Consider the following 17026-nt stretch of genomic DNA (forward strand, 5'->3'; position numbering starts at 1 on the left):
TCTTTTTCGGCAAAGTTTGATTAGAAAGGTATCACTGGCTCTCTTATCTCATAGGGCTGAACGGCCATTCTCTACAAACTCACATTTCGCTAAGCTCACTGTGCTGAACCTTAAATTTCTGTTACAAAAGGACGTACATCATTAGGTATGGCCGTTTAATGGGGCTTTATCATATTAAAGTCAGAAGAGAATGAAGGACAGTCAAGACAGGCTTTCTGAAATACTAGGTAATCTCTACAGTATATGATGTGTGATTTATTTGTTCAGCACCGTGGATTTAATTTACACAGTGGTCATCTGTAGACATATTTAATACTGTCAGAACTAAATAAATTATCATTGTCATACTCAACCCCATTTCAGTCTACAATAAGTGACTACAAAAAGACATGAATACCAAACTAGAAATTGTATTCACCCAATATCTTTGTCTCCAGAACTCCTCAGGCATCCTGAACTCATTTCTTTTATTTGATTTGGACCTATTTTTTTAATCCCATATTTTTTCTAGTCAGCATCCAGAGTGATTAGATTACCCTACGGTATCATTTCATGACTCAGCACTCAAACCTCTGTCAATCCTTACATTTCATCATTCATTAATATGGATGCACATTTTTTAATTTTTTTGTGACCGATAGGCGACGCTAATTAACCAATATCTGACAGGATTAAGATGCTAGGCTATTTAGAATGCTTGTGAGCAATTATATATATTTTTTCCATAAGGGGCTTATTTTTACATGTGCAAATATGGCATAAACAACAATAGATCATGAACAGAACAGAACAGAACACATCATTGCGTTACACACCTGTGGAACTGTGAACAGAGTAAAACAGCCTAATAAAATAGATTCTGTGCTGCTAGCCTGAGGCAGCTCACAGTACCTTAGGCGTGTGTAATATCATAGTACATGTAGGCCATGAATGTTCAAAGTAAAATGGACTACGCTTACAACCTATATTTTTTTGAAAACTGCAGTTACAAGTAAACCTTAGAAAACCTTAGTAAACTGTGTGTTCTGTGCCCTGGCAGGAGATGTGTAGGACAGAAAAAGATGAGAAAGAGAATGTCAGTGTTTTATTGTTTTTAATTTCATTTTGTATTTAGTTTGTTTTATGATTGGAATTGATATAACAAAATCAAATATGATTATTGATTATTTGGGACCACCTAAACTTTTTGTTGCTTCTAGAGGAAGGCAGGTCTTTTTTGGTGATGCTCTTTGTCACCCCATGGAGAGGGCAGAAAAGAGTGTTGGCAGCTTGAAAGAAGTGCCAGTACACCAAAGAGTAAAATGTAGAAGTGCTGGTACTGCATACCTGTGCATATTGGCCCACTTCAAGCACTGAGATGAATGAAAACACACACTGAAATCTCCAGTGCTGAGACAGCTATAACGAAAACCCCCCTCTCTCCCTCAGCAGGTTAACAAAACAGGAATTTATAGCCTGTTATTTGTTCAGAAATACCAACATGCCAACATGTTGTGGGGTTAGTCTGTTTACTGTGAGACCAGCAGTGGAGGAGCTGAATAACATACAGAGTTGAGTGAGATGTTTTTATGAGTGGGTATAATGTCTTAAATATGTTCATAAGCAAGTAGTGTTACTGAGTTCTAATTTATGCAATTTGTTATGGCTTCCAAGCTGATGTACTTTCTTTATCTCTATCAACTTGGGGCCGACTGTGGTTCAATAGGTAGAGTAGTAGTCTCCCAACAGGAGGTTCGAATCACGGTGTCTGCAATCCACACATCAAAGTGTCCTTGGGCAAGACACTGAACCCCCAAGTTGCCCCCGATGGTTAGAGCCATCGGTTGAGTTGGCGCCGCAGATGGCTGCCTCGGTTCTGTACCAGAAACAAATTCCTTATGTGTGTAACATGCTTGACCAAATAAAGGTGATTATTATTATTGTTGGTTCCTTCTTTTGATGGTTTTAATGGATCTCCTTATTTGTAACCATTATGTGTCATAAAGTGGAATCCCTACATTATATTTACAATACAATGACCTGCAATTTTTTACATTGCCATGTGATTTGATTATTTGTAAGTACTATAGTGTTACACTGTTATATTATTGCTACCGATTAACAGTTCCACTCTGGGTTTGTAATTTATACACCATGTATTATACTGTACATACTGTATGTAACAACCCACCAGACTCACATTTAAAATCAGTATACATAGCATAGTATTTGGTAAAGATATATTTATTCCTCATATAAATCAAATGCACATAATTATTGATATTCTTAGTACTTTTTTCACTACCATTGCTTTCTTATTACAGACCAGATTGGCCCAGTGCCAAGCAATTACTGGGGGATGCCAGTTTTCTCAAGCGCCTGACAGGCTATGACAAGGGCAATATTAAGCCCCAGATCCTACTGAAACTGCAAAAATACATCAACAATCCTGATTTCATACCTGAGAAGGTTTGTTTGCATTTCTTGTCATGTAGGGCTCACAGTAAACAGATTTGGTGAAAGTCGATTTCAGACAATTGCTTATGCTTATGGCATTATGGTTATATACATGCCACTGAATTTAGATGTGCAGATTTTGCAGCTGCATAGCCTGGCTATAAATTATAGAATGTGATGCAGTATGTTTCAGTGTGTTACTTGGTGTATTTCCTTACTGTGATGCTGCTGTTAGGTGGAGAAGGTATCCAGAGCCTGTAGGTCCATGTGCATGTGGGTCAGGGCCATAGATCTTTACTCCAGAGCCAACAAAGAAGTTGCCCCCAAGAAGGAAAAACACGCTAAGGCAAAGGTCAGTAATGTAGAATGGCGTATGAATTATAATTTTTAAGCCATATACAGTATAGTACATACACAAAATGCAATTTTATTGACATCACTTTTTAATCATGCTTAAAATCTCACTGCTGCCTATTTCTTTGTCAAGTCTATTACAATCAAAGCATTTATCCACTATACACCTATTTGTGTTTTGTAAGTCCCACTCAATATTGTCCTGCATACATTAGCTTAATGAAGAATAATGTCCCAAATATCACCTAAATGGTTTATTGATTGTGTTTCTCTCCTTCACTTTCTATCACTATCCTAACCATCACAGGAGAACCTGGACAAGACATTGGCAGACCTGAAGGAGCAGCAGCAAAAGCTTCAGGAAGTGGAGCGTAAGATCAAGGTCCTAAAGGAGCAGCATGAAAACAGCTTAAATGAGAAAGAGACTTTGGGTAAGTGGTTTCCCCTTACATGTTACCACTTTTATCCCATCAGTATTTTTAAGTTCTCAGCTACTGTATGTTTTATATAAATTCATGTATGGGAATCTTGAGAGATGTAGCCAAGTCAACTAGGAAATCTTTTCCTATATGTTTACTATTCCTTTTGGTGTTTACGGACGTTTTATTACCCATTTTATTTGAAGAGAAGAATCAGTCTGCCAGATTTGCTAATATTATTTTTTCGCTTTTTCTTTGTGACTCTTTTCCTTCCTCAAAGTTAAAACCATTGCTCTGACACGCGCTCGAATGGCCAGAGCAGGAAAGTTAACTTCTGCTCTAGGTGACGAGCAGGTGCGCTGGCAGGAAAGTGTGGCCAGGTTTGAGCAAGAGATCGTCAACATTGTTGGGAATGTCTTCATTGCAGCTGCCTGTGTGGCCTACTATGGAGCATTCACTTTCCACTATAGACAGCTGGTAGGTACAGATGCTGTGGTACAGTTCAGAGCTTTTAGGGCTCCTCTGTTATTTAGTAAGGACAACTGGTGGGTCCAGCATGAGCATACTGTTGAGTCTCGCACCTCACTGCTCAACACTACACTCAATAAAAAAAGAACTGTGCCCACTTCTCTCATAATTGTGCCTGTTCTTTTGTGAGATGTGATTCCCAATACAGTAAAGCCACTGAATTTGTATGTACCATAGAATATTAAAGCGCAGAGTAAGCTAAGAGTAAAATTGTGTAGCATACGACAAACCAGAAGTTTAAAAATCACCTGAAATCATTTTTCAAACAAAACATAAAACAACCAAAGTAAAGATACATGAACTTGTACATGTTTGTCTGCTTCCTTTCTCTAGCTAATTGAACAGTGGATAATGCAGTGCCTGGAACTGAGCATTCCCATCAGTTCCAGCTTCAGCCTGATCAGCATCCTGGGTGACCCTATTGTCATCCGTCAGTGGAACATAGAAGGACTGCCTCGTGACACCATCTCTACAGAGAACGGGATCCTGGTGACCGAGGGACGCCGCTGGCCTCTGATGATCGACCCACAGGATCAGGTGAACTAGAAACTAGGATTGAGGCATTTCTCTTTCACGGATTTATTTATTGTCAGTCAGTTTCTATTCATTCATTTAACCAAACGTTTCTCACACTCTGCCTTCTTAGGGACAATTTCATGTGATTTTAATACACTGACTACATGGTTGCAGTACCAGTATACAGAACCCTCTCAGAAATGGCAGTTCCTATCAGATATGGTCAAAGATGGTCACTTACAGGCCAATTCTCCAAGACCAAACATACCACATCTAGCTTTCCTACATAGAAAGAGCACAAATCAGCTCATTTAGACTTATAGTACAAATATGTAGAGGATACAAATGTTGTTAACAGCCTCAGTTTTTTGGCATCTTTGCATTTCTCTGTCCTGGGTCGTGATCACTGACATGTTGAATCTTCTCTCCCATCATGTTTGAGCTTCTTTTCTCTGTCTCTGTAATTATTTTCTGTTACTGACAAGCTCCTCTCTCCTGCACATAGACAGATATGGGTCAGACAGAAATTCAGGCTTATTTGTGAAGGCTTCCATGTCTGATTGTATCTAACGAACACATTAAATGATATACTGCAGACTCCCACAACACTGAGTTCCACATACAGTATTGTTATTAACTTTCAGGCTGCACTACCTTCGTTTTAGTTTGCCTTTGTTACATCAGTGGCTAACATTAAAAGGTTATTTCTTTCCTCCTCAGGCCAACAGATGGATCCGCTCCAAGGAGGCCAAACATGGTCTAAAGGTGATCAAGCTGACAGACCCAAGCTTTCTTCGTACCCTTGAGAATGCTATTCGCATGGGCATGCCTGTATTGCTAGAAGAGGTAGGAACACACTACACATCATGGTGAAAGGTACTGATTTGTGATAAAATATAACACCATAATAAATTTGGAGAAGGTAGAAACTTCAGTGTAGAGACCTTTGTTGGACAGTATTTGTGTATGTCTTTTGTTCCTGCACTGTATATGATGGACGGACACTGATCAGACTTGGAGATTCAGATATTGACTATGACAAAAACTTCCGGTTTTATATGACCACTAAGATGGCCAACCCACACTACCTGCCAGAGGTAGGACACAGCAGACACACACACTCCTTTGAATCTTCAGATTTGGTTCAAGTGATACCTCAGTAGTTGTGCATCAGATGCACAATATCAGGTCACTATGGAGTCTTTGACTGAACTAACATCAACTTGCTGGTTGGCAGCCAGGTATTTTGAGTGTTGAGAAAAAGTACTTTTTTTTGTAATAACAAAAACAGTAATGCATGAGAACAGTTATACTCTCCTGGCATGCCAGCATGGTTGGTTTTCAGGCATTGTTTAAAGTTGTAGTCGCCAGCCAGCTTGCTGTGCCACTGTGCTGTACCTTTTTTATTCACACCAGGTCAGGAGAATAGCAACATCCTGTGAATGCAAGCTTTTATAGTACTGCAGCAGTCTATGAAGACCGTAATCAAAATAGCATAAAACTATTTGACAGCTGTCTACAAAGCTTTGTGTTAGATATTAATGGTCAATCACATTAAGCATTGTGTAAAATGGGAGTTAAAGTTGTTTTACAAATGAATGAATATTTAGAGTATGTTTGTGGCTGTGTGATTAAAGTGTGATGGAAATGCATCTTTGTACGGTCTGTTTGTTGTTTAATGTGTGTGTTTCTGTTGCCTTTCAGGTGTGTATCAAAGTTACAATCATCAATTTCACTGTTACCAAGTCTGGATTGGAGGACCAACTGCTCAGGTACCAGCTGGTGTTCTACTCAAACCATGGGATTCACATTTACAAACCACTATATGACTCTTTTTGTAGCTCAGTAAGAGTATTTGCACTTGCACCTCAACCATCATATTACCCTTGTGAGCTGGTGATATTTCTACTTGATTTATTTTTTTTCCCAAAATTCTTATCTTTCCCCTGAACTTCCTGCGACCCCTCCTCTCCTCAGTGATGTGGTGTGTCTGGAGAGTCCACAGCTTGAGGAACAGAGGAATCAGCTGATTGTGCGCATCAATGCTGACCGCAACCAGCTGAAAGATATTGAAGACCGCATCCTTAAACTTCTCTTTACCTCTGAAGGGAATATACTTGACAATGAAAAGTTAATTCATACTCTCCAGGAATCAAAGGTAAATCTGGAATGAGGCAGAGGTCATATGGATGTCTGTCTTATGTACATAACATCTTAATTGTTATGTACTATTAAGATGATAAATTGGCATCTCCTTCAAAAATTATTTCACTGATGTTCAGAATTTTCCTTCTGCAGTTCTTTTTTTTTGTTTCCCTCCTACATCTACCTGCTGTTCCTCTATTTTGTTTCTTTTGTAATTTTCTCACTGTTTCTACAATGCCCCAGGTGACATCAGAGGACATAAAGCATCGTCTGGAGGAGGCAGTGGACACTGAGTTGATGATTAACTCTGCAAGGGAACGCTACCGACCTGTGGCCACCCGAGGCTCAGTCTTGTACTTTGTCATTGCCGGTCTCTCTGAGATCGATCCTATGTACCAGTTCTCCCTCAAGTACTTCAAACAGGTGAGAGAGAGTACCCAGGTTTTATTTTAAAAGCCACAGACAAATCTCCATCTGACATTTTTAACAGGAACATAGTCTGGGGCTACAAGCCTCCATGTAACATACTTATTTTTTTATATTAAATAAATCTCTCACATGGTTGTTTTCTTCTTCATCCTCAGCTCTTTAACTTCACCATTGAGACATCAGAAAAGAGCAGTGTGTTAGAGCAGCGTCTGCAGATCCTTGTGGACCAGATCTTGCTCAACTCCTACATCAATGTGTCCCGTGGACTCTTCGAGCAACACAAGCTCATCTACAGCTTCATGTTGTGTGTAGAGATCATGAAGCAGCGTGGTGAGATCTCAGATGAGGAGTGGCAGCATTTTCTAAGAGGCGCTGCATCTTTGGAAAAGGTGAGGTGGGGTGGGGAATCAAATCATCAAGCTCTGATAAATCCTGGTGTCAGATGAAAATCGGTTTTATGAGGGGGATGGGTGTGGTGGTGACTGGAATCCAATTTTTGCTCATCCATTTTTTTTGAAAATTATGTAATGAACTAGTTAGTGACACACACAACCTACCATCTATACTTAAGCTGTAACTTAACTAAGTTGTCTGCAAACAAAACACTGTCACAGAGAGTGACATTTTACCTAGTGCATCGTTCAGGTGATACAGGAGAGAGAGACACAAATAGCTAGTGTCGGAAAGCTGAATATAACTGCCTATTTTAACTGTGTCACAAATTCTCAATTAAGAAAATTTTTTTTCTTCATATTTTTTGACTGCTGAATATTATAACCACTAGAAAATAGAGAAATCTGTTACAATTTGTTGGCTGGATCCTCTTTACTGCAGATAAACAAGACATTGTTTTATTTCCCCCCCAAATTATCTTCATTCTTTCCCACTTTTATGTCCGACTGTGTCTTTCCTCTTGACCGTCTTATTGCTCAGGAAATAGTGAAACTGATGGATATAGAGACAGTAGAATGGAGACAAAAGAACATATGAGTCATTTTGTGGAGAGGTTGACAAAATAATTATTTCTGTGAAAGAGAGATAAGAAATGCAGAGTATCTCTGTCTGTCAGCAGTCCAAACAAACCTGCCTGTAGCATGCTAATAGAGCAATCAGTGCAAAAGTTACAGTAGCTCAAGTCAGATATCATGTCCTTCTGGACACCTTCAGAGGGGCTAAATGAGGTCATCTGAACTCTAAACAGTCTATAGATATGTATTTCTCCATAATTCTGATCTTCTCTCTCAAAAAAGGGCAACAGAAAGGTGTCTAGTTGAGGCACCGCTGGTTTAGGCAGTAAAGGAACTTTGAGATTTAGCTTTGGTTTTATTGATAGTTACTGATAGTTTTAAGACCACAAAACAGATAAATCAGTGACATCCAAAGGTATGGCTATTTATATGACATTAATGAGGCTAGCAGTGTTGCCCATCAGCCGTCGTGATCCTCATACTAATGCTGTCCTTCCTTTCATCTCCCACACCTCTGTGTTTCTGTCTTCTGTCACAACTTCAATACATTCATCATCTATGTTTCACTTGCTAATTTGGAATTCTGTTCGAATTTGTATTTGCATTTTCATGCCATTACTCATTTATCTGTTGTGACTACCTTCCTTAGATGTTTGGAATCATATCATCTCTTTTACACTTTTATTGACATCCTTTATTTCTTGTTTATTTCCGCTCTCCTCAAAGTCTGTTCTTCATCTTTTACCTATCTCTACCATTTACTGTTGTAATCATCTCCTCTTCTATTTCCCCATCTTCCAGGACTATACAGAACGGCCAGATGTGCCATGGCTAAGTGATTTTTACTGGCAGACATGTTGTGAGCTGGAGGACACACTGCCCTGCTTCAAGGACATCTCCAAGGAAATCACCAGAACCCATATCCACATCAAGCTAGGTAACCTAACCCAGCTGTTACCTTGGCTGATCTAACAAGAATCACCATATTTAGTGCACTGTGTTTCTGCTACACATAAAAAGTAGAATGTTTCACCTAGTTACAAAACAATTTTTAACTGTCAGGTTTATATTATAAATATAAGCCTGACACATTGCATGGTGTACAAATCTACATGTAAACTACTGGACAAAGAATCGTTTTTGAAGACTTGTATAGCATTAATGACAAATGCCTCTCCTTTAGGGTGTTTTCAAGCATCTATTAATCCAGAGACCTGGAAAGACTATGTGTCAGAGTTACCTCCTCTTGGGGAGTCCAAAGAGGTGAATAAGGACAGCGAGATCAAAGGCTACTGGAATGAGAGGTTGGGGACCTTCCAGAAGCTAATCCTTATAAAAAGCTTCATGGGAGAGGAGGTATGTTTAGATGAGCTATATCCGAAGATGTATATAAATATTTTGGAAATTGTTTATTTGCTTCTAGACCAACATGATCACAGGAGGAATTTAAAATTATATTTTGTCCATGTCAGATGATGTTATATCCTTATGCCCAGCAAAGATTTAGCTAATTGTGCTAATGTAAAATTACTCTGGTCTTCAGCCCTGCCTGTAGCCCTCAGCAATACCTTGAGGTATAGTCTTCTGTCCCTTGCTCTCCCATGGAAAACCAGATATGTCATCAAAAGAGTCTTAGAAAATAAAACCTTTTTGTCTCTGTAGTGCCTCTGTAGCCCACTTTCAATAAATATACCCATCACTTATTACATTTTATTACTGGTTATGTCTCCGTAATGTCAGTCTTCCTCAGTTCCCTTGGTTATAACATCGGTTAAAATTGACTTTTTATGTCTATCCCTTTCTTACTTACTTGATGCTGTCTATTTACCTCCTCCTTTGTCACACCTTTTCATGCACATACTGTAATTCCTCCTTCTCCTTTCCAGGTGGTGTTTGCAGCAACAGAGTTTGTGATTGTCAGCCTGGGGAAGCAGTTTGTGGAAAACCCTCCAGTTGACCTGGCAAACCTCTACAATGACATGTCACCCTCCACCCCACTGGTCTTCATCCTCAGCACAGGGTCTGATCCCATGGGTGCCTTCCATCGCTTTGCAAAAGAGAGAGGATGTCTTGACAGGTAAAAAAGGCACATAGGATAGTTGAAGTGAGCTAAAGGTGACCTGTAAAGGTTGTCTACAGTAGTTATAGTATACCAGCAGCGAAAACAATAATGAACTCCTCCAGTCTTGTATACCAATCTTCCAACTTCCAACTTTACCAGAGCATGTTATAATTTGAATCATAAAAAATAGACCGAGATGTATAGATAGATAGATCATCTTATAGTACCAAACTAAAGTAATAATCAGCATGTGTATAGATAGATAGATACATAATCTTAAAGTACCAAACTAAAGTAATAATCAGCATATGCAAGTATGTGATCCAAATGTTAGTTCCATCTCTCACTGTCTCTTAGAGTTGAGTCCATCTCATTGGGTCAAGGCCAGGGGCCAATAGCAGAGAAGATGATCCATACAGCGCTGCAGAATGGCAACTGGGTCTTCCTGCAGAACTGTCATCTGGCTGTCTCCTGGATGTTAGCCATGGAAGAGCTCATCAAGACTTTTACTGAGCCTGGTATTGTAACATGAGCATAAAAATATTTATGTAAAATGTGTGTGTGTGTGTACATGGATTATTACACAAGGGCAGACCAATTTCAGATGTGGGTCGTATCGGATTTTCTGTTCTCTTGCCCTTGAAAATAAGATTGATGGATCCATTTTAAGGTTTTCATCTGGACTTTGTATATATAACATGGCATGAAAAGCAAAATTACCCAGTGGCCGTTGAAAGGTCACAGCTACCAGAACCGTGCTGGAACTTTGTGTAACATCATCATACTAGTGGTTCAGTTCAATTTAATTTACTATTGCTACTACTGGGCTTTAATTTACCACATTAAATTTGATATCACTACTACTGGGCTTTGATATGGGTTAGAAGATTATCATAATTAATTATTCATTTAAAGTACTAGCATAAACTGTGTCATTGTGGTTGAGTTTATATGATATGCATTTCAGTCTTTATAGTGCTTATACAAGATTATACAATCTTGTATAAGCACTGGGCTTCAATTTAGTACTCGGCCTGATAGGTGGACAGATAAGTCTCTACAGCCACTCTATTACATGTGGCACATGTAAACCCACAGGTGTAAAAGAGGCACTGGGAGAGAGGGTTTTTTTGGGTGGGGGTGGGGGGTGGGGGGGTCATTTTATAATTTGCCGACTCAGAACTTTGTAACATCTTTGTGACTTGACCTGCACAGCTCTAATGTGTACCTGTCTCACTACAACTTGAAAAAGTCAACAAAATATATAAACCCAAAGCAAATACAATGCAGTATACACATTACAGAACTTTTATTTTTACTGTGTAGTTAGATATTCCTTAATGAATTAATTTCTTTGAGTATGAATAATAGTTCTCTCTGTTCCTGTGTAGACACATCAGTCCACGAGGACTTTCGTTTGTTTCTCAGTTCCATGCCTACCAATGTGTTTCCTGTTACAGTACTCCAAAACTCTGTCAAGGTAAGCACACATACACACACCTTGTGCCACTATAATCTCAGTTCAGTTCAGTTCATTTGAAGATTGTCAAAGATTGTGCTGCAGGATTAATGTTCTCAGTATGAAGAAATTTCTTACATTCACTTCCACTGGGAAAACATTCAGCTTTGAAGAAATGAGCATTTTCTCCTGTGAGCATTATATAGTTACTCTTGCTTTTTTATTATTTTTCTCTGTGAGGAGTTTTCCTATTATTCATACTGAGTATAACATCTTGGACTTCTGTGGGAAACTTGCATTTGATACTACGCATATTGTATTTGTACAGAAATCTATTAATTAATCATTTCAGTTCTATATTCTACAGATAGTAAGTTAAAGAAAGCTTATTAGTTACAATGTAATTAGATAATAGCACTAGTTGTGTCTGTTGTGATAATGTACTGTAAATACAAAGGCAAAATGGATGTGATTTGCATTCATTATATTGGTAAGGTATGCAACATTTTTCATACTTATTAGCTGAACAAAGGTAGAATTGGTACACTTTCCTAAAAGATGGTACAATGTCAGTACAGTGTTTCAGTACTCAGTAATGCCAGGCTGTAGGAGGAACAAGGTTTTATTATATAGGTTTATTTAAAGATTTAATTCCTTTACTTCTATAAGTAAGTAAAAATGCCACAGATCAGTAAATGTATTGCTTTGACACTGTTCTCATAATGTGTGTATTTATCTACCACAAAGCCTATTCAGTACTGTACATTACAGTTCAGGCAAAAGTTACACAGCTGCTATTTGTTGGTTAAAAAACAAACTAACAAACTGATAAACTTGTTGATGGTGGATGTCAGGCACAAATCGGGAAGTTGAAATTTGGGATCTGTGTGTAAAGTACATCATCTGGGAACAGCTACAACATCACAAGTTAAAATAATAGCAGCAAATGACCGTGAGTATGTACTGTACATGTCAGTCCTAGTTTTAATACTGCTGAGTTTTTCTCCAGGAATGAATTAACAATTCATTTTAGCAGTAACATCAGCTTCAGAATCTGGGAAAAGGTTCCTATGTTATGTCACATTTAAAGTTGCAGCTGGTGAAGGGGGAGCTAGTTTTAACAAGCTTATATGTTTATAATTTGAAGCACTTTACATACCAATGGGTAGCTTGTGAATTTTCCACTGGAGAACAATAAAGTCTAATGATACTATAATTTTTGTATTAATCTGGTTCTGTAAAATACCTAGTAACTAAAATGATAAATAAAATTTAGTGGAGCAAAAAGTACAATATTTGCCTGTAAAATGTTGTGAAGTTGAAGTATGAAGTAGCAGTAAATGAAAATATTCAAGAAAACTACAGATACCTCAAAATTGCACTTAAGTACAGTACTTGACTAAATGTACTTATTTACTTTTCACCACTGGTGGTTAGTAACATAAATTTTTAGGTTACTTTCCAGTACACACTGTTTATGTAAGCTATGCAATCTTTGATTAAAGGTAAGGTTGGCAATTCCTTCCAGAAGCATTTTTGTTACACTTCTTGATTTTCTCTTTTCACCCCAAAGGCAATGAATACATTAAATGCACTGGAAACTTTAAACCATCTGTCATCTGTGGCAGCAGCAGGGCTGAAAACACCTGACCTGCTTATGTTACCAAGATAAACAGAGTTAGCTGGCCTCCCTGTTCACTTCTCTCCACCGGAAAAGCCTGGACCTCTCAGGCTAGTTATGGGCTACGAGCCAGGGCTAAAGCTGTTTAGCCATGAACCAGAGGTCCCCAACTAAGGTTTGGGGCCGCAGATCTGGGCAGGTAACACCGCATTTGAGAAGCTTACAACTAAAAAAAAAGTTGGCTGCTGCAAGAAGTAAAACCAGAATTAACATTGGTGTGGCTTTTGAATGACGGTGACAACTGAGAGAACAAAAGGGGCTGAAAAGTGACGCCATGGCACTATTCTGTTGTGTTTTCTATATATTGTATTTTTAATCTGTGAAATAAAAATGTATTTATTTTTTGGGGTGGGGGGTTGTTATTTTCCTGTAAGCACTAGTCAGGCAGTGTGTATTGTGTTTTGGAGAAGTGGCTTTGGAGAGAAGTTAGAACAAAAGAATGGGATTTCTTTGGATGTCTACTTCCAAATGAAGTTTCCTCTTGATGGTTTTTCCAGGATCACCAACCCTACCTTTAAATATTCAGTAACTGCTTAAAAACGTCATTAAATATAATTGAGAAACAGTTTTGTTTGGCTTGTTTTTGTAGATCTGCAGCATCAGGTTGTGTCTGCAGTATAAACTTTACATGAGAGTTAATTATCCAGCTTTCAGGGTCAGCAACAAAACAAAACTGATGAGAGGGAATTATACATACATTTCCAGGAGGGAGAACTGTAAGACCGTTACAGTTATCAGAACTAGGCTCATCCGCTGCCTACATAACAAGGAAGACTAGCCTGATACCAGTGAGAACACAAGATTTTTGCTAGTTTGGGCAAAACTTGAAGCCTTCGAACCCTGTGTGCTTGTGTATGTCATTGCCAGGTGACTAATGAGCCTCCAAAAGGCCTGCGAGCCAACATGCGACGGGCCTTCACCGAGATCTCCAGCAGTTTTTTTGAAGACCACGTTCTGGGACGCCAGTGGAGGAAGATTGTCTTTGGAATCAGCTTTTTCCATGCAATCATCCAGGTTATATCCATATTATCATTACTGCTGTGAGGGCCTGGGTATTTTTTATTCTCTTGTTGCATGCTTTTGTATATGTTTGCATTGTGTGTGCCTGTCATTCTTCATATGTCCTTGTGTTTTGTCTTCATCTGTCTTAGGAACGGAAAAGGTTTGGCCCTCTGGGCTGGAACATTGGCTATGAGTTTAACGACAGTGACAGGGAGTGTGCTCTGCTCAACCTCAGTCTCTACTGCAAAGATGGCACCATCCCTTGGGATGCTCTCATCTACATTACAGGTAGGACGTCCACATAGAGGGATAACTGTATTGTGTGTGTATTTGCGTAGACATATAAATTTTGCTAGTAAATAAAACATAAAGTGCAAGCATTAGATGAAACTTCAAATTGTTTGGCTGTAAAGAAGACGGGAAACAGTATCATTTTATCTTCATATTCGCTGCCTTATTTGTTGTGTTGCCAGTGTGTGACACAGACCGCACTCTGTTTTGTCAACAACACACATTTTCAGTGTCATGTGAAATGGTTAAAGCAAAATGTTTGCTAATTTTACAAAGCATGGCTGTTCTGTAGCACTGTTTCATTCTCTCTTGCAGCTATGGTCTCTCTCAAGAAACACTGCTTTTTTTCCTCTGTCCTGTGTTTATGGAAATAACGTGGAAACAAACAGATGTCCCCAGCAGATAGGGAATTAAACTGTTTGGATGCACAGTATGTAAAATAAAGAGAACAAATCACAGCCTTTATTATTGCCCATTTATACCAATGACAATAGCCTAATATTAGAAACACCTGTCAGTATAATGAGATTAAATTCTACAGGACCACTAACTACAACCTCCGGAATGGCAATGCAGTTAAATTAACCCTTAGAAAAGTTTCTACAGAATGGAACCCTAACCTTCATGAAGGTGGGATTTATTAGAGGACTATCATTTGAGTGTGATAGCTTTAGCAAGGTATACTGATAAACTGGCGACTGAGTGTGTGCCTGTCGCACAGTTCTGTAGAAGATTACTAAAGTCATCATGCCTTGCCCACTGATTTTGATGGATGACTGATAGATTTCATAAACATGACATTATTTAAATGAAAATTCAAATTTCCATTTTCCACATCCATAATTTGTTTTTTTCAAATTTAGATAACTGTACATGAAACATGAAGGTAAAATGCAGTTTTATTGTATTCCAATATCCTATCTTTGGCATACATATGGACACAAATTAAGTTTCAGTTGAATTTAATTATGTCAGCCTAATACTGTTTATCCTGAGCTTCCTGGACAGACATCTTCAAAGTTATTATAAAGAAGAAGGAGGCGCATCCCCTTTCATTAACAATACTCATCACATTTTTAAAGTTCATTTGTTTCCCTAACCTCATTTTCAATTACACCTCCAAATGATTATGTGCTGTGCTCAGTCTCAGTGGAGCACATCACATCAAATTGGTATCTCCCATTGTTGTTATCACACTACTGTGCTATTAGTTTAAATCTTGATTCTGGCAGTTCTTGTGAACCAGAGCTACACAGTCTTTGATGGAAAGAATATGGGCTCAAATCAAGCATAATTGCCTTTCCTTTTTTTAGAAGCAACTGTTCCTCTTGTCTGGTGTTTAAAAAAGAAAAGGCTCTGCCAGTTCTGCCACGCCTGCTGCTTGTTTACTAAAGGTGTCAGCAGAGATTTGTCTGAATATTGTGTAACTGTGTGAACATTTACAGAAAGCATGGAATTTAAGTGTTGACATGTTAAATGTTAAGTAGCATTTAATTCATCTTCCTTTTGCTCTTTTGGTAATATCTGTATCCTTGTGCCATGCTTGTCATAGTCTTTTTCCCATTGTCTGTCTTGACATCAGGCCACACAGGTTTCAGCCTCTCTGTGTTGTGCATTATTGCATGAGAAGTCAAAGAGCTCTTTTTGTGTGTAACCTTTATAATGAGGCTACACATGTAGTCCTTCTGTGTTTTTATGAGATACAAAGAGACTCAGGTGGGCACAGCATTCAAACTTTTTATGAATATTTTAATAATAATGAAGGTAATATACAATGTAGTACTAGTGTTTACAGTGCATAGCTCCATTGTGTCTGTCAGTGCAATCCTCAATGACCAGAGTCTGACATTTGACCAGAGTTTTTAAAGTAAATACATTAAATTTTTACTAAGAAAGGAGATGCAGCCTTTGACTCAAGTGTCACACATCACTCAACTGTCTACTGCTTTGCAAGGATGTTATAGAAAAACTTACAGTAGTTCAAAAGGGAAATAACACAAAGGTATACAGCATAAACTAAACCATGAGGTAGAACGTGCAGTGTGAACTTCCCAGCTGAGGAAGTTGGAGAAGGAGAACAGGACAAACAAGTGTTTAGTCATGAGGACTGAATGAAATTTGGAATCATTTCAATGTGGCACTTGAGGCTTGAGCTCAAACTGGGACAAAGGTAGGGAGAGAACCGCATACTCTAACACTTAAAAAGGAACACTTATGCAAACTAATAATATTCAGTGGTGATTGTGCCTGCCTCTCCAGGTGAGATCACATATGGAGGCAGAGTGACAGATGCCTGGGACCAACGCTGCCTCAGAACTATCCTCAAAGGCTTCTTTTCCCCTAATACTCTGGAGCCTGGTTACACCTACTCCTCCTCAGGTATTGTGAAGTCTCCTTCTCTGTTTTCCTTGATTCTGTAAATAAACAAAATCACAGAACTGCTTTACAATATATTAAAATCCCATGCAGCAGGTCTCTGCATGTCTGTATGCAAAAGTCCATTTGTTACAGTGTATGCTAGTGCTGCACGATAAATTATTTTGTGAGGTAACATGGCAGAATCATTGTCACATGAGACTGAGATCACACAGGGATCTAAATTACGCTCACAAAAGAATTTATCATGCAGCCCTAGTATGCGTACATATAACTGTACATTTTCCTATTTGTATTCATAGTTTTCTCTCCCCTCTGTGTTAAGGCACCTACTATGCCCCAGATACAGATGAACTAGAG

At 38.6% G+C, this 17026-nt stretch overlaps 1 protein-coding gene across 1 annotated transcript in view; it reads left to right on the top strand.

Moving 5' to 3' along the window:
* dnah6 (dynein, axonemal, heavy chain 6) overlaps nucleotides 1-17026 on the top strand; it is a 58295-nt gene that overhangs the window by 34491 nt on the left and 6778 nt on the right. The window contains exons 56-76 of the mRNA XM_020596207.1: nucleotides 1040-1044; nucleotides 2304-2448; nucleotides 2672-2788; nucleotides 3098-3221; nucleotides 3490-3686; nucleotides 4071-4274; nucleotides 4974-5099; nucleotides 5180-5350; nucleotides 5958-6025; nucleotides 6231-6411; nucleotides 6642-6821; nucleotides 6983-7216; nucleotides 8597-8732; nucleotides 8979-9151; nucleotides 9682-9872; nucleotides 10215-10375; nucleotides 11249-11337; nucleotides 13865-14011; nucleotides 14149-14287; nucleotides 16550-16669; nucleotides 16992-17023. Of these exons, the coding sequence (XP_020451863.1) occupies nucleotides 1040-1044; nucleotides 2304-2448; nucleotides 2672-2788; nucleotides 3098-3221; nucleotides 3490-3686; nucleotides 4071-4274; nucleotides 4974-5099; nucleotides 5180-5350; nucleotides 5958-6025; nucleotides 6231-6411; nucleotides 6642-6821; nucleotides 6983-7216; nucleotides 8597-8732; nucleotides 8979-9151; nucleotides 9682-9872; nucleotides 10215-10375; nucleotides 11249-11337; nucleotides 13865-14011; nucleotides 14149-14287; nucleotides 16550-16669; nucleotides 16992-17023 (2940 nt within the window). The remainder of the gene's footprint in view (nucleotides 1-1039; nucleotides 1045-2303; nucleotides 2449-2671; nucleotides 2789-3097; nucleotides 3222-3489; nucleotides 3687-4070; nucleotides 4275-4973; nucleotides 5100-5179; nucleotides 5351-5957; nucleotides 6026-6230; nucleotides 6412-6641; nucleotides 6822-6982; nucleotides 7217-8596; nucleotides 8733-8978; nucleotides 9152-9681; nucleotides 9873-10214; nucleotides 10376-11248; nucleotides 11338-13864; nucleotides 14012-14148; nucleotides 14288-16549; nucleotides 16670-16991; nucleotides 17024-17026) is intronic.

This window comes from Monopterus albus, unplaced genomic scaffold (assembly GCF_001952655.1).
Source record: "Monopterus albus unplaced genomic scaffold, M_albus_1.0 scaffold29.1, whole genome shotgun sequence".
Lineage (NCBI taxonomy): Eukaryota > Metazoa > Chordata > Actinopteri > Synbranchiformes > Synbranchidae > Monopterus > Monopterus albus.